Genomic DNA, 18,135 nt, shown 5'->3' with positions numbered 1-18,135 from the left:
TGTGTGGCAGATTCGCAAGGGCTCAGCTCATTAAAGAAATACATCTGTGACTACATTTTTCCATAAGCTGACCCTGCGTGGATGTCATACTGTGAGCTGAGAAAGTTAATTCGGGCTGAGAAGCCGGTAAACGGCAGAAATTAGGAAAGAGTGTTTGGCAGAAAGGGAAATTCAGGGGAAACTAAATGGTAAATGTTCTTAAAGCTTGTCAAGTTTAAAATTAGCAAAAAGGCCAAGGAATTAAGTTATCATGTTGCCCTTAACAGACTAAAAATACCCTTTAATTGAATTGAGCCCAAATCCCAGAAAGGATTGCTGTTTATGCCTCGGTGACTCCTGATATGAGTAGAATAGTTTGTTAATGGTTTTGCAGCCATTTTGGAGCCATTTAAATGAGGTCTAGCCACATAAGAGATGAGATGAGATGAGAACAACTTTATTTATCCCGAAGGAAATTGTTGTGCCAGAGTTTCAAGCAAAAACATAACAGTAATAGATAATAGTAGGAAGGAGGCAGAATAAGAAATACAATAAAATATAAATTGTCAAGGTTTAAAAGGCATTATAAAGCATCTTACTGTCCCTCTACAGCTGGAAACAAACTAAAGCCCCAGCCCTTCCGGCTCAACTGGGCCTGGATCTCTCTGGAGAGGGAATACTACCTGGTGGACGAGGACAGCAAATTCCTGGAGGTGACACTGAAACGCAGAGGATACCTGGGGGAGACCTCTTTTGTCAGTGAGTAATTTCTTACGATTCAACAATACATGTGTGACGAACTGAACCGATTTGTGGATTCGTTTCCGTTACATTCCACTCAGTTGGTTATTTAAAAAATGGAAATGGAAAAAAAAAACAAAAAACAAAAAGCACCGCATGACCAAATGATTGTTTGCGAGATGGTTTTGGCGCTCGGTTTCAGGCTTTGTCCCCCCCCGGGAGAGCACGCGGGATGTTTTGTTATCTGGGTCAAAAGCAAATGCCAACACGCAAGTCTATTTGGACTCATCAGAGACTTGCACCATAGTGTGTAGATACCAGGTTTATAAATAACAGTTGATGTGCATCAGACACTTAAACCTTGTGGAGACTATAGGGATCTATAGCCATTTAACCTTTGTGGAAAGTGGGATATCTTGTTTAAATGACACCTCCGGAAAGAGGTCAAAACTTGTGGGCCCCCCTTTCTTTTACAGGTATTGCGACTAAGGACGGCACGGCTGAAAAGGACAAAGATTTCCGTGGCAAATCTCAAAAGCAGGTTCAGTTCAATCCTGGCCAGACCACCGCGACCTGGAGGGTGAAGATCTTCACCGATCAGGAATTTGAGACGTCGGAGACCTTCGAGATTCAGCTCTCAGACCCGGTCATGGCCGTGCTGGAGTTCCCTGACGTGGCGACCGTGGAGATCGTGGACCCCGGAGATGGTAGCATTGACATGTTTGAATAAAGTATTACATTTACGATCACATCTGCGAATATTTCACAGCAAAATCATTTAATGTACTTTCATTTTATTCCTTCCGACTGATTATTTCACGTTTTAATCATACAATTATATCTTAAAGGGTGATGGTACTTTTTTTTTTTTTTTTTTTCGCTACTGTCAGGTACGGTCACTCATTATCTCCATTTCTCATCCCGACCCAGAGTCAACTGTGTTCATTCCCCAAGCCGAGTTCAAGATCGAGGAGGATATCGGGGAGCTGCTGGTGCCCGTTCACCGCTCGGGAGACGCCAGCCAGGAGCTTATGGTTGTTTGTTTCACGCAACAAGGTGAGACCTTCCTTTGAGGAGGTTTTAAGTTGCCTTTCGTTCAATTGCATGTATTATAGCGTCAATCTGGCTTTTATATGCCCATTAGCTGAGCCAGTTAACTCCTATGAGTACTTTTACTAGTGTTGCCATGGATCATTAATTTTTTCATTTAATTACGTTCCCACAGCCACCGCCACAGGCACCATACCCAGCACTGTCCTCTCTTACTCCGACTACATCACCCGTCCCGAGGACCACACCAGCGTGCTGCGCTTCGACAAGGAGGAGCGTGAGAAACTCTGCCGCATCATCATCATCGACGATTCCTTGTACGAAGACGAAGAGAGCTTTAACGTCAGCCTCAGCATGCCCATGGGAGGACAAGTTGGCGCCAACTACCCGACTGCTAAGGTCACCATCTTGGCGGACAGCGATGATGGTGAGTGAAGCAGTCGTCTCTAGTCAGTATGGCTTAAGTTGATAAGAATGACTTCACTTTTCTCACAGCAGACCTTGGATTTCTACTGTAACTGCAACGTGCATAAACATTAACAGGTGTAGCAGGCTACTAAGTTGAGAATCAGACTTGCCCAAACATGATTTTATACTCAATTGTTGCATGAATAACTCCAAACAGTGCAAAGACAACTGATCATTGCAAGATGGCCTTTTCCCTTCCCGACTTCTTTGAATTTAAGTAAGGATTTCGGGGTAAAGCTCCCCGACTTAATTCAGTTGATGGCGCCAACAGAGCAGCCAAGACCGGAGGAGACTGGAATTGCGCATAATTTCGAAGTTAAACATTTCTCTGAATTACACATTGTTAGATTATCAAATGTTACCTGCTATTTCTTGACGGTGGGTTTAAATGTATGCATTGCAGGCCATCTGCATGCAATGTGTTTAGGTGTCATGGCAATTCTCCGCGGTGTCAATTCCCCGCCTGTGCCACCTGCTCCTCGCATTGCGAGGATTAATCTGGGTTAGGTGGTGATAGCGCAGGCTATGTGTATGTCCGTGTTGACTAATGCAAAATTGCCATTGTATTACACGGGGATAAAATTACATACTTTCATGTGGATAACTGCAATGCAAAATATATACGTTTTGACAGGCCTGCAATGGAAATGGAGAGATCCACACAAATCAACCACATCACAAATGCCACGAAAAAAGCCGAGTAAACAGCACTAAGGCCCGACAATTCAGCATTTTCTTTTTATCCGGTGCTGGCGATTTTGAAGACTTTACAGCGCAAGCGTTTGCAAGAAAATGCGCCTTGAGTGTCTGTCGACTTTGAACGGCGCACTCGCGACTGAACTCTGCTGGCGTCGGTAAATTAAACGCAGAGCCGCGTCATCAAGGACAAACGGCGTCATGTGTTAAGGCCATACCAAAATAGGCAGGTGTGTCTCATCCTGCCGCTCAGGCTTCTCTTTGATGCCGCTTATGGTTTCATCACACTGTTAATTCACCGGTGTCGGCCAGACTGTATCATAAACTGTCACCAAAACTAAAGCCCTGCATTCTCCGCTTGTCTTAATGGCTTCATACTATTCTGCGCATCCATTAACCCTCCCATGACTCACTCCTCTGTTTACACAATGCCTCATTTATCTCCGCCACCCGGTATGCATATCTCTCTGCGCTATAAACAATACAACAATGGACAGGTGCTGAGGAGACAACCAGCCCCGCTGGATGTCATGTTATACTGTAGCTCACTGTGGAAGATAAAAAGGACTTCAAACTTTGCTTCCTAAGTGAACCTCATCCTCATTGGCATTCAAAAGAGCTCAGGGGAAACAGAGGGCATCCCTTTGTCTGCAGGGACCAAAAGGCAGGTGGTGGAGACAGAGAAGAACCATTGTGCGGTGAATGCAGATGACTGGCATGTTTTTACTCCATCCCACATGATGCTATTCAATGCCAAGCTGCCTATGGAAGTCTTCATCTCAAAGGAGGATGTACTTTAAAAAAAAAAAAAAAACTATAAACCACAAACTTGACAAATACTTGGCATTACTGGCGAAAATTCCTGACGGACCTCCTTGGCCTTCTTTAGCGACCAGGAACACCAGAATCATCTTTCCTTTTTCCCCGCGGCTCTCCCCTCTGTGCATTCATCAAGGCTAATGTCTGCACGTGCGACAGCCCCGCTCACAGTGTGAGTATCCCTCCCACGTAATTTCCAAGAGGAGTACAATTGTATTAATAAATAATCAGTGTGCATTCCCAGACGCGTAAATAGACAGGACAAAACTGCTCATTGTAAGGCCCCGTTATGGTTCTGCAACTTGGTGGGTCCTTAACTAACACCCCACCATAAATTTCACACAGAGTGTCTTTGTGTGTGTGTGTGTGTGTGTGTGTGTGTGTGTGTGTGTGCACGCGCACGCGCCATCTGGTTGCCTGTGTAAACTGGTAGATTGGAATCTCGCCAATATCAAGCCCCTATTGTTACTGTATTTGTGTGGCTCTTCCTCCCACTGATCTTTGAGGTCGCCATGTTGGCACTCACATCCCCACGCGGCTCCCCTCTCATCACCCCGCCACTAAATAGCCGGCTCAGAAGCTGAAAGGCATTGACAGTTTGCCAGAAATCTTCCTGTCAGCATCAGTTGGATTTCTCAGCATCACCTCACCTCTAGGTCACCAGGCTTGTCATCCTATTGTTTCTCGAGCAGAAATAATTGATTTAAACATCGGTTTGTAAAGAAAATATGTGCTAATTTTAAGCAAACTATCTACCCATTCATACGACCCCTTTCAAGCATAATTGCGTGAAATTTGATTTAGCATCTCTGCAGTGTTTTGCAAATTTGCTGCTTCTCAGAAAATGAGTTGAATTTTTTTTTTTTTAAATCTTGCTAGGAGTAAACAAGAAATGACCTGAAAATCACTCCAAACAACAAATATAATGATTCAAATTGTATGACTAAACTTCATATCACTAATCGTGTATGACAAATTCATTGTTGATTCACCGTCTGCTGTGCAAAATGCATGAGATGTTTACAGCTGGATATTATATTCATATAGTGGAGGATCAAAGAGGTATCAGGGTGTTAGAGCAGAGGTCCCCAACCACAAAGCCATTGGCTGGTTAGTATCAGGAAAATACCAAAAGTCCTCCTTAATGGAGTTACCAAGATGTTATTGTCCTAATTGATCAATATTTATACTAGCTGCATAAAAACAAAATTAAAATCTCCCAACATATGTCATCCTGGGCTTACACGTAAATATTTTCAGTGTCAGACTTTAAACTGAAAGTCGGAAGGAAATCTTAGGGGTGCTTGGCCTTCCATCTTAAGACTAAAGACTTTGAAAGACTTGTGTAAAAGAATCAACTCAAGACTAGTTTTCAGAGGCTTAAGTCTTACTTAGACTTAGACTTATGGAAAACTACAACTAGATTCTTTCAGTAATTCATGTACCACCATGCAACGTTTTCACAGTGTATTTGCAGCGCCGCTGCTATTTCAGTCCAATCAGAATCCAAATTAGAGAAACTTTTTTGAGAGAAACAGGGGGGGGGGGGTACAAGCATAGCAACCTTGAGCAGATGAACTTCTATAAATAAATAAAATAAGGGAAAAATAAAAAATAGATAAAAATAAAATGAAGTAACATCAAGAAGATACTATAAATAAGGTATAATAATTATTATTATCATTATATCATAATAATGATAGTAGTAATAATAATAATCATTATTATTATTGTTGTTGGTGTTGTTGTTATTGCTATTATTATTATTATTATTATTATTATTATTATTGTTATCCTTCTCCACTCGTTTGTTTGTCGACTAGGTTTCCTTTTTCCGGTTTTGTTGGAGCTCATCTATTGGTTGTTGATTCAGACTTTGCGGTGACGTAACGCTGAACCTCGCTAGCATATCAACCATGTTTGTTGTTGTCGTCAGCCCGAAGACTGGGCAGAGACTGGGCAGAGACTGCGTAGAGACTGCGTTAAGACTGAAGACTACCACCACACGCTTGACGACTGAGATTACGGGAGCGCGCAACGACTATTGAGAAAAACCTGACAGACAGACAAACATCAGATAATCGCGGTACTAGCGACAAAGACGGTATTTTTTGGCGGTATGGATGAACGGGAACGGCGAATGACCACCAGATCTGTATGGAGCATCCAGAAAGAGGTGCGGATGGTGCAGGTAAGTTTGTACGATGTCAAACTAGTAGACAAGGAAAAATGATGGGCTGAAATAGCAGAGGCAAATACCAGGGGAAAACGCTGCATGGACGGAAAATAACCTGAAAGAATCTTGTTGTAGTCTTGTAAATAGTGACCCTTTTTAACAGTTTTTGTAAAATCTCAGAGAGACTAGGCTGAAACTTGGCTTAAAAGGTAGTCTTCAGATGTGCACATGATAGTTTTACACAAGTCTTTTCCAAAAATGTACAGAGTCGTTTGATGCATGGGTGGCATTGGTTTGTGTAACATTAGCAATAAATAAATAAATAAATAAATAAATAAATCACTCGTAGGCCGCCATTGTTGTTTACGTCTCAATGCTGTGTGGGTTTTGACAGCCGCACTTAGCTCTGCCGTGCCACACCACGTCATCTGTGCAAACCCTTCCCATTTGAACCCGAAAGAGTACAAAGAATAACACAGCAGACAAAAGTCAAAATCAGCATCAAAATTGAGACGAGAGAATAGGTAGCTGTGAGGAGCTCCATTTTTGTCATCGACTGTTCATTGTGTACTTACGGGCTGCTGTGCTTGACTAACCGGGTGACTCGTCGTTAGCTTCCTCCGTGATGTCCGGTCTCAGATTCTCAGATTCTTCTTCTGTGTAGTAGTGAGTTGTTGACATCCTGGCAGGAAAACGCCCTGGAGTCTCCTGCCTGTGGCGTTACTTGGAGCGGGTTTAACTCGGTGCCCGAGGGCCTTTTGTTTGCTTGTGAAAGAAAACTGTTTACACGGCGTTTGGCTCTAGTACCTGTTTCTAAGCTAGCTGCAACCATGAGCTCTTTCAGTAGCTTAGCTCGGCTAAATGCGTCAAGGACACAGTTTGGGAAGTTGTGGACATCAACGAGCAATTTCTTTCCCATTCATTTCTTCTCTTCTTGTCCCTTTGAAAGCTGCCCCCTTGTACCCCTTGTACAGGAAATTACACCCTTAAGCAGCACCGTGTGGCATTATTACCGTGTTCTGTAATGCTAAAGTTAACGCTAGTTAACAGACAGTTACCAGATGCAACCAATTTATGTCATCAACACAGCATGCATTGCGCAAGTAAATATATATGTTGTACATTGCGTTTGTTTTAGCAAAAAATTATAATTCCTCATGCTTTTTCAACAACACATTCAATGAACAGACAGACATTATAGTACAGTTATGCCCATTTTTCATGCGTGAGTTCTTCGCAACATATTCACCTGTTTCACATATTATGTGCTGAGCAGCTAATAGCTAGCTAAAGAAGCCACAAACCACTCAAATATATATTGCCAAAAAGTAATTAAGCACCCTGCATGAAAAGTAATGGGATTTTTTGGGAAAAAAAAAAAGTTAACTTGAAGAACAAAAGCAAATATTGAGGGGTAAAAGAAAATGATGGCGTAGACTGGACATGAGGAACACATTTCAAGTGTCACCATCTACCATCCCAAGGTGGGACCGTCTAATTGTTGGAAAACAAGTTGAAGTGAGTCACTAATGTTGGGGTTTATGTTGGTTCTTGTTTTCTGTGTGATTTGGGGGTTGCTGGGAATTTTGTGGGTGTGGTTTGGGGTGCAAGGAATTCTGTTTTTTTTTTTTTTTTTTTTTTTTTTTTTTTACCAGGAATTGAGTGGGAACAGTTAGTTGTATTGCAGGCTTGTGTGGCGTGGCTGTGGCCAACAACAGCTATTGCTCATTAAACGGACGTTTTACCGTCAACCAGCTGTTTTCCCTGACTAAAACGCTACAAAGTTCTATGTTCCCACTAAATTGTGCATTAAGATGATGGATATTGGTGTGATCATCATTTAATAGTTACTAAAAGTGCACAATAGAAGATGTAGTGTTTACATTTACATTCCTCTTTTTAAATATAAAATAAAAAATAAAAAAATCCCTTTTTGGGGGTATAAAATCAAATTCAAAATTGTATTCTTTTTTCCTTAGCACTACATCATTTAAAACTAATTCTAGTTGCCTGAAGATATTCAACAATAACATAAATAAAAAACATCTATTGGAGAAACATCCAACACCTATTATGACATTTGGCCCAAAATCATAGTCATATAGTATCAGATGGATGAATAGGTGGTATAATGTTTGTTAATGTCCAACTTTATGACAGCCTTCAATGCGAGATGAAAATTATGGTCCTACACCAGGGGTAGGCAAACTTTTTGCATTGACTTTTAAAATTTGACAGACAGGCTGGGTCACCACAAGATACGATACATATAACAAAAACGCATTTGTGAACAGAACATATCAGACTCGTCTGACATTTGCTTTGAAAATAAAACCAGCTTGGTTTTGAAGGCTCCGACATTTGCTTGCATTTCACGCACAAACTGGTTTTTCCCTTGTAGCTTCTCGTGCAGTTCATTCATGCGTGTCAGTATGTCCACAGTGAAGGCTAAATCACAAAGCCAATCTGTGTCATTCAGTTCAGGAATATTCTCAAGTGTTCTCAAGTAGCTCCAAAAGTGAAATAATCTGTTTGAACTTCCACATTCATTGATCCAATCATTCAATCATTTAAATCAAGTATGAATTCTGTACCAATCTTTGGCGGACCGGGTTGAAAAAAAAAAATGGGGCCGGATGTGGCCCGAGGGCCGTAGTTTGCCCACCCTGTCCTACACCAGCCTGCTGTTTTTTACCCAAAGTCAGGAGCTTGGCCCGTATCTGTCGATCTCGAAGAGTTTTGGCCCGACGGTGTGATAAAATCACACTTGATACAGAAGTGAAGAGTGAGGAATGGACTTAAGAGGCTGAATTCTAGCCCTCTTCAAAGTGAGTGATGTTTCATTGTCACTTCAACCCCCTGTTCCCTGCTGCTCATTCGCTTCTCCGTCGTCAGGAACTGGAACGATCCCTTCACTAATGCCTGATTATAAGAGCAAACACACAGTTGCCCGCTTTATTCTTCAGTCATATGCTGAACCCTTTGGCACCGACTTCAGACATATCTGTTTGGCTTCAGATTAGTGAAGACAAGAAGGCTGAGGGAGGACCAGAAAGAGGGATGACAGCTCCCTTCCTGTGCTGAGTCACAAACGGAGCATTTATAAAACTTCACGTCAATCCGTGTATGCGGACCGGTTGAAATGGTGCCAACGTTTGCGATACAAAAAACACATGAGTTACAGTGAAGATTTTAACTTAGCTCTGAATTGCTTTTGTTTCATTTTTCTGTTTTGTGAAAATCCTGCAGAGCCCTCACTATATTTTGGGGAGCCCGAGTATATGGTGGATGAGAGTTCAGGCTACGTGGAGGTGAAGGTCTGGAGGACGGGAACCGACCTCTCCAAAACGGCCACCGTCACAGTTCGCTCCAGAAAAAGCGAGCCCGTCTCTGCAGAGGGTAAGAGCGGTGTTTCGGCCGGAGGCCGCAACGCGGGAAATGTCACTCGCTAATTAGACTTCCTCTCTACCTGCTAGCTGGACTGGACTATGTTGGTATTAGTCGCAACTTGGACTTTGCTCCCGGAGTGACGATGCAGACCTTTAGGGTGACCATTCTGGATGACCTGGGTCAACCTGACCTGGAGGGTCCCGAGACCTTTGACCTCGTGCTCCGCATGCCAATGAACGCTGTACTGGGAGAACCAAGCAAGGCCACCATCACCATCAATGACACCGTCACTGACTGTAAGCAATTTTAGCACTCCGCTAAGATAATAACCTCTTAATTTTTGATTGGGTTTTTATTTTACTCGCTTGACCATTTAAATTGTTGCAGATAATGTTACATTTAAAACGATCCAGACATCGTAAGGATAAATTGAAGCACAGAAAAATAACTCGCTTGTTGATGGTCCTTCCAGTGCCAAAGGTTCAGTTTAAGGATGAGAGCTATAAAGTGGACGAATCAGAAGGAGAGGTGAAGGCCATAGTGTACCGCAGTGGAGACATCAGTCTTCAGTCCACGGTGCGCTGCTATACTCGGCAGGGCTCTGCACAGGTGATGATGGATTACAGTGAGCGGCCAAACACTGATGCATCAATCATCACCTTCCTCCCGGGTGAGACCTCTATCCAACCTGTTGTTGTCACACTGAAATGCCCTTTTTTATAAATGGTTCAAGACACAAAGAACCTGTCTACGCTCAGGATTATCAGTCTATCTATATCTGGTGGTCCTATCTAGATACTGTGTTTCTCTTTCATAATTCCTGATTATTACACCATTTTGAATAATATGATGAGTATAGGATCACGAGAGGAGACTTCCACATAATTTGGGATCTCTTAAATCACAACCACCACCTCTCAAAATAAAATAAGTGTGGTAAGATAAGCAGTAAAAGGAGGCCTCTGTGTCGGCTTCATTGTGCATCCTGTTTTTCTTTAGGTGAGACTGAGAAGCCTTGTGTGGTTAGTCTGGAAGATGACTCCGTTCACGAAGAGGATGAGGAGTTCCGTCTGGTCCTGGGAACTCCGAAAAGCAAGTCTCCATACGGAGCTTCTGTTGGGGAGCAGAAGGAAGTGCTGGTCACCATCACAGATGAAAAAGATAGTATGTCTTTTCTTAAAGCCTATTTTTCTTTTTGAATCCAGATAACCTCAACGAGCACATTTCATCCAAACCGCACAGCTATTCAACTGCACAGCTCACTTATCCTCTAGATTTCTCAAAAGATCATGATTTTTTTTTTGGGGTTCGCTGACCTCTCGAGGATCTCGTTCCTTTGTTTTGTGCCTTAATTTGGTTTGCTTCCTCTTCTAGAGCCCATCATACGTTTCTCTGAGATCAAGTACAGCGTGCGCGAACCACAGGTAAAAGGTCAGGTAGCAGTGGTAAAGATTCCTGTCTTGCGCGTCGGAGACACCTCGAAGGTGTCAGTGGTGCGAGTGCACACCAAGGACGGCTCTGCAACCTCCGGAGAGGACTACAATCCGCTGTCAGAGGGTGAGAGCCTGCCTCGATGCTCCTATCTTGGAATAGCAGATGCGAAACGGTTTGTGGTCATTGCAAATTCCGCTCTCTTCGCGTGTTAGATGTGGTATTCAAAGAGGGTGAAAAGGAGCACTTTGTGGAGATCGAGATTCTGTATGATGGTGAACGAGAGATGAGGGAGGCCTTCATCGTGCACATGAAGCCTGACGACAACATGGTGGCAGAAGTACAGGTGAAGCAAAGATGACACAAACATACGCAAACGTAAACAAGCGGCATGTCCTGAATGCGCATATGCACTGCCCTGCATATCTACCTATGAGGGCGCGCGCCCTGCTGTGTTAGCTTGGGTTAAAATAGCCAGGCGGCAGCTGGCATTGCTGTCAGCACTCCTGGACCCCAGTGTCTTATAAAAAGATTTTCCCTCCGGAATGTGATGCGGAGGAGAATGTCCCAGCAGGGCCAAACAGTAGATGAACCTAAAAACAGATCTGTGACATTCTAACCATATACTCTACATCAGGCATGTACTGCTCAACTGACTGAAATAGGTTGACTCTGACTAGACTGTTTTGTGGTTTCCCAGAGATGAAAGAACGACCGTTGAATTCAGTACTGATAATAATAATAATACAAACTACGACTGATAATATACTGATTAATTATTCGTGGCGATTTGTGTAGTTTGTAATAGATATGATCGACTGCTCTGCAAGTCACCCCGACCTTCCTCTCCTACCTGGAAGGCAACATTCCTAGTTACAACTGATAATGGTCATCCTGGCAACTGATACTTTAAATGGATGTGTTGCTTGTCAACCCCCTGCAGCCATGCATGTATGTCATGTGTTCAAAGGGTAAGAATGACAAAGCGGTTAACCCTGCCTCCCTCGGCAGGCTCTACCTTACAGCTGCCGCCGATTTACCATAACATCAAATGCATAACCTCTGCTCAAGAATCGACGGGTCCGTTTGCGTTCATGGTTAGATAAAGTTCAGCAGATGACGTGACAGAGATATTGGCTATCGGCTAATGACGCCTTCCCTCTTCCTCGCAGATGAACAAGGCCATTGTCTACATCGAGGAGATGGACAGCGTGGCAGACGTCACCTTCCCTGCGGTGCCTAATGTGGTTTCCCTGCTCATGTACGACGACACGACAAAGACTAAAGACAAACCCTTCCCACCCAATGGATACCCCGTCGTGTGTGTGACGGTGAGTAAGACGGAGCCGCTTTCGATACAAAAATGATTGGACTTGTTCTATTATTCATCTCCATTTGTTCCGGCTAATCCATCCGAGCGCATATTCAATCATTTTCATCTCGCCATCTCACGCAGGCCTGCAACCCCAAGTACCATGACTTTGACAAAACGGGTTCCATCTGCTCGGCGGAGCACATCAACGACACCCTCACGCAGTACCGCTGGCTGATCAGCGCACCCACTGGCTCGGACGGCGTGACCAGTCCCATGAGGGAGGTGGACACCAACACTTTCTTCACCAACACCAAGTCCATCACCTTGGATTCCATCTACTTCCAGACTGGCTCCAGGGTCCAATGCGCTGCAAGGGCATTCAATGCAAATGGTGATGCAGGTCTGGAGCTGTTGAGTCCTATCATTGTGATCAGCCAGGAGGAAGGTGAGAGGTGGAAAGAGTGGATGTAGTATTGATACGTAGAGATAATGTCAAACTGATGCACCTTTTTGTCTCAATCACCTCGCAGGTATGTGTCAGCCTCGAGTCCCGGGCACCGTCGGAGCCGAGCCTTTCTCTGCAAAGATCCGCTACACGGGTCCGGACGACCCCGACTTCCCTAACCTCATCAAACTGACAGTCAATATGCCACACATGGATGGTGAGCACTTGAGCTGTTGCTATCTTTTATACACGTTCACTTTAGTTGATTATTTCTAGCCAAAGATCTAGAAAAGCATGCGTCAACAACAAGCGCTTTCCTCACAGGAATGTTGCCGGTGATTTCCACGAGACCTCTGTCCAACTTCGAGCTCACCCTAAGTCCCGATGGCACTCGAGTCGGCAACCACCGCTGTTCTAACCTGCTGGACTTCAACGAGATCCAAACTGGCCATGGGTTCATCACGGACGCCACAAAGAATCCCGAAATCATAGGCGAGACATCGCCTTACCAGTACAGCACCAACATGCGTTCTGCCAACTCCCTGCGTTTCTATAGAAACCTAAATTTAGAGGCCTGCCTTTGGGAATTCACAAGCTATTACGACATGTCAGAGCTGCTGAACGACTGCGGAGGCTCCATCGGCACCGATGGTCAGGTAGGATATTTCGTGATCCCGATGGAAACGCTGAGACCGGCGGATCCACTTAAAAATTACATTTCTACAAATCCTAATGGAAAGGAGAGATAAAGTTATAGATTGAGGAGATCGCAGCAACTAGTCATAAATGTTAAATTCTACTTAGTTGTTGAATATATTGCTGGGTGGGAAGTTAATAGAAGTGATGCTCATTGTAAAATATATTTCAACAATTCTTTTGTACGGACATTGTGATGAAAAAGGACAACCCACTCTGACCAAAGTCACCATTGAACACCTGACAAACACAATTGAGGAGCATTCATTTGTATATTTTACATATAGAGGAAATACATGCAATATTTTTACTCACCTTTTACAGACCTAATCTTTTTAATTTGGAGTTGGGGGTCTTTGTTAAGGATTCTCTGACATTTTTGATTGTTGAACTCAAAATAAAAGCCCCAAAATGTCCAACACTCACTATCTCCCGACAGAATCTCAGTGATTTTTATGTAATTTTCTTGCACATTTTCATGTAATTTTAAAGACATTATTCATCTAAAGCCACAAGCTAATATACACTGCTCAAAAAAATAAAGGGAACACTTAAAAAACACATCCGAGATCTAAATGAATGAAATATTCTTATGAAATACTTTGCTCTTTACACAGTTGAATGTGCTGACAACAAAATCACACAAAAATGATCAATGGAAATCTATTGTATCAACCCATGGAGGTCTGGATTAGGAATCACACTCAAAATTAAAGTGTAAAAACAAACTCCAGGCTGATCCAACTTTGATGTAATGTCCTTAAAACAAGTCAAAATGAATCTTGTGTTGCTTCCTGAGTGGACACTATGATTTCACAGAAGTGTGATTGACTTGGAGTTACATTGTGTTGTTCAAGTGTTCCCTTTATTTTTTTGAGCAGTATATATATATATGCAATCAAAGTATTGTGAAGAAAGAAGACTTTAACCAGAAAACTAGTTAAAAGGTAATCTATACGTCTTGATCTTACCCGAATGTTGTGACTTCGACAGTCTATCTCAGCTCAATCTTGATATCTAAAAAGCATCTTAAAAGCCCAGCTGTGCTCCACAGCCCCCTCGGGGGTCTCAACCCCCATTTTGTGGATTTCCTTTTAGAGATTTACCAGTTAGCTCGCAGGCTGTGATTAGTCACTGTCACCGACCTCCTGGAACAAAACAGATTGTTTTAGTGAGGCGTTTTATCCCGCGACTCTTTGCCGAGATACTTCCCACATTTCCCTCCACGTGTCCGTTTCAGGTGCTGAACCTGGTCCAGTCCTACGTCACGCTGCGTGTTCCACTGTTCGTGTCCTACGTCTTCCACTCCCCCGTGGCGGTGGGAGGCTGGCAACACTTTGACCTGCAGTCCGAGTTGAAACTCACCTTTGTGTACGACACAGCCATCCTGTGGCAGGACGGCATCGGCAGCCCACCGGAATCCGAGCTGCAAGGTGTGTGTTTAGACCAACACTGCCATCTTTGGGCGCTCAGAGGGAGACGCCGTCTCGTTCGACGCTTACTCTCCGCTGTAATATTCACAGGAGCCATGTACCCGACCAGCATGCGCATCAACGAGGAGGGTCGTCTCGTGGTCAACTTTAGGACCGAGGCTCGCTTCAGGGGACAATTTGTCATGTCACACCCAGGTATGACATTGAAACGTCCACGGCCGACTCTAACCGGATCGCCTTGTGACCCCAAATCGTTCCACATCTATTTTTAAAGCTCAACTCTGGGAGATTGTTTTTGTATGAAAGGGCTCTTTGCAGTGTAGTTGTTTCACATCGGGTTAATGCTGCTTTTCACTGATTATATTGGCCTTGTTTTGATCAATGCGGGAAAAAAAAAACAAATGCAATTGGAGAAATATCGGTACAGAATGAAAAAACAACATCTAATTGTAAATACAAAATTCAATTTAAAAAAAAAACAAGAAATTAGCATTTGTCAGTGGTTCTCTCTGCTAAGCCTTGACTGCCATAGCTTTAAAGATGCATGGTAAAATAAGCATTTATTTCATGTCTATATTGTGTTGAAATTTAGAACTTTGTGATTTATATTAAACTAAAAGAATGCATCAGTAAATGTCACTGACAATGAATCACTGTGTTGTGATGCTTTTCAGAACATATTATATATTTTTCACCCCACAACATGCCTGCTCTAATGCATTTCACAAATTCACCGGACAATTATTGGATTGTGAAACTGACATTTATCATTTTTGTTTTCAGGAACCAGCGTGTCGTCCATGGTGATCTGCGCCGACCATCCCGGGTTGACGTTCTCCCTCAGCCTGGTCCGGACCGAGCCAACGTACAACCAGCCCATGCAGCAGTGGAGTTTTGTCTCAGACTTTGCCGTGAGTCCCGCTGATCCGCTCCCATTGACTATTCAAATACTCCCCAAGCACCTGTAACAATTGTGCACGTGTGACCTGCAGGTTCGTGACTACTCTGGGACCTACACAGTCAAACTGACCCCCTGTATCGCTTCCCCCAACGGGGAGTTCAGCAACCCTCCTGTCTGTCACCCAAGAGAGCCTCTCACTTTCGATATGGATATTCGCTTCCAGCAGGTAATTTCTCGACAGTCTCCATCTGACGGAGTCCATCTGAAGCGAGACCACCCACGATGCACACGACCCGATGACCACCATGACTATAATTATGCTGTGAAATCCAATTAGACTCATTATTTGTCTGTAAACAAGATTCTTAAACAGGGTTTCTACAGATATCAGATAATCTAATTTGATGATTTTTAATCCCCTTTTTACTGCCGCTTTAAATACATTTAATGCCCTTGTCCAACCGCAGATACGTTTATAATAATGTCAATTATTTTTACATCTGGAATTGATTCTGCACAGTAACTTCTTCTGATTATAACTTTGTGTATGATTGTTCGTGCATATTTCTTAGTTTGTTACCTTTTAGCTCCAACTCTGTCTCAATGTTTTTCAGTTCAAGGCATTTCTCCGTGTATCTCCTTAAAGTATTCGACTTAGGGATCATTTGAGCTATGAGTTTCAAATGTTTTTTTTGCACACGCTACAAAACGCCTCACCCTATTATCCTTCATCGATCCACGGTTGATGAAAATTAAACTTTATCACTTTCCCGGCACGACAATACCCTTCGTTCCTTCGTTGCACTCAACGTCCGGCGTTCGTGCTGTCACAACGTCGGCCGTAAACCATACCCGATTAAAGGGTTCCGCTTGTCAATCATCACCGATCATCACACTTTTCTGATCAAAATGATATGTTAAAATAGCCTGATCAAAATAAATTACGAATAACAATGTTTCTTTTCCCCATCAAGTGTATTAAAATGTTATTGCCTCTAGACATTGAGATTATGGATGTAGTGAGAGAGGATATGAAGGTAGTTGGTCTGAGAGGATACAGAGAATATATTGGGTAAGACGGAGAGGATTGATTTGCTGTGGCGACCCCTGAGGGGAAAAGCCGAAAGGAGAAGAAGAAGAATGCCTCTAGACATTGAATTTAATCCTATTTAATGTTATTTTAGGCCTTGATTTCTGCAAAATCGATTTAATGACTTTTAATCCTTTTTAATGACCCACAGAAACCCTATTAAATCACAGGGTTTAGATGTAACACCCGTCATTTTGACGAGTGGGCAAAAATGATAAATATATTAACTTCAGCGGTCTATTAATATGGGATTATATTTATATCAATCTTCAAAAATAAGATTGAATATGTATCTGAATTATTACTAAAAGTTTGATGAAAACAGGCTTCTTTTAAGTTTTGAAGTTATGACATCCAATTGCAATGGACACAGCATTGATTACAGATCTATTAGTACTCCATATTTTAAAAAAAAAGTTTCATTGGACATGTTCTCTATAAAGGTACATCAAGTCTATTATCTGCAGCGGTGAGGAAAATGTCTCGCGCAAATTGTTTTCTTTTCCGTCTCAATCACAAACCCAAGCCATAATGGTTTCTTGGCCCGTCCTCCAGGTGAGCGACCCAGTTGCTGCTGAGTTCAGCCTCAACACACAGATGATCCTGCTGTCCAAGAGAGAGCTGTGGTTGTCCGACGGATCCATGGGCTTTGGAGAAGGAACAGACGCTGCTTTTTCAGAAGGTCGGATACTGCAGCCTAAAGGGCTCTCTATGCCGGAAAGGAACCCCGTGTTCAATTTCCTCCTCCAATTCTATCTGTTGCTTCAGGGTCCACGATCTACGGGCGTGTGATGGTGGACCCGGTCCAGAACCTTGGCGACTCCTTCTCCTGCAGCATTGAGAAAGTCTTCCTCTGCACCGGAGCAGACGGCTACGTCCCCAAGTATAATCCCACTAATAAGGAGTACGGCTGCCTGGCAGATGCCCCTTCTCTGCTTTACAGATTTAAGATCCTGGTAAGATCCAGTAAATTACAAATATTACACTCAGGTTTTACAAAAGCTAACAAAACTTTTTTTCATATTATACGAAGCAAAGGGATTTTACATGCACTTATACTTGATCTTCATTTTAATCTTTTTATTTTTGTCAGTGCGTTAACAGTGCTTTGATTCTTTTATTAGATTTAGCTTTGCAGACATTATTCATATCAGGAATGGTGTAGTTTTAAACTGTCCGGATTTGCACTTGTCCTGTTTCTGAAAAGATTCCTGTGTTTCTCCAACATTTTTATCACTTCTATTTAAACAAATAGATTCTTAGCAACAGAAGTATTTGTTGTTTTGTAGGACAAGGCCCAGCCAGAGACTCAGGCCACAGCATTTGGTGATGTAGCGTTTGAAGCCAGACTGGCCCAAGACACACCCGGAGCTTTGTCTTTGGTTAAACAGACGGGATCGGACGGATTCACGCTCTCGTCGTCTCCACTGTTCCAGGTAACGATTGCACTTTTTCACGAACACACGTAATCACAGAAGAAACCCATTTCAAAAATACATTTAAAT

General features: G+C 43.0%; 1 protein-coding gene across 1 annotated transcript in view; it reads left to right on the top strand.

The window, feature by feature from the left end:
* frem3 (Fras1 related extracellular matrix 3) overlaps positions 1-18,135 on the top strand; it is a 34,362-nt gene that overhangs the window by 14,489 nt on the left and 1,738 nt on the right. The window contains exons 3-23 of the mRNA XM_086157355.1: positions 592-738; positions 1,197-1,427; positions 1,651-1,776; positions 1,946-2,197; positions 9,179-9,328; positions 9,406-9,615; positions 9,792-9,996; positions 10,326-10,483; positions 10,694-10,876; positions 10,966-11,096; positions 11,923-12,081; positions 12,207-12,510; positions 12,596-12,727; positions 12,835-13,166; positions 14,447-14,639; positions 14,730-14,834; positions 15,423-15,550; positions 15,632-15,766; positions 17,186-17,312; positions 17,399-17,586; positions 17,920-18,066. Coding sequence (XP_086013481.1) covers positions 592-738; positions 1,197-1,427; positions 1,651-1,776; positions 1,946-2,197; positions 9,179-9,328; positions 9,406-9,615; positions 9,792-9,996; positions 10,326-10,483; positions 10,694-10,876; positions 10,966-11,096; positions 11,923-12,081; positions 12,207-12,510; positions 12,596-12,727; positions 12,835-13,166; positions 14,447-14,639; positions 14,730-14,834; positions 15,423-15,550; positions 15,632-15,766; positions 17,186-17,312; positions 17,399-17,586; positions 17,920-18,066 — 3,743 coding nt within the window. The remainder of the gene's footprint in view (positions 1-591; positions 739-1,196; positions 1,428-1,650; positions 1,777-1,945; positions 2,198-9,178; positions 9,329-9,405; positions 9,616-9,791; positions 9,997-10,325; positions 10,484-10,693; positions 10,877-10,965; positions 11,097-11,922; positions 12,082-12,206; positions 12,511-12,595; positions 12,728-12,834; positions 13,167-14,446; positions 14,640-14,729; positions 14,835-15,422; positions 15,551-15,631; positions 15,767-17,185; positions 17,313-17,398; positions 17,587-17,919; positions 18,067-18,135) is intronic.

The sequence above is a fragment of the Fistularia commersonii genome, chromosome 12 (assembly GCF_037954325.1).
Source record: "Fistularia commersonii isolate RoL2024-O1a breed Wild chromosome 12, RoL_Fcom_v1.0, whole genome shotgun sequence".
NCBI lineage: Eukaryota > Metazoa > Chordata > Actinopteri > Syngnathiformes > Fistulariidae > Fistularia > Fistularia commersonii.
The sequence above is the reverse complement of the archived record's forward strand: the minus strand, read 5'-3'. Positions and strand labels throughout refer to the sequence as shown.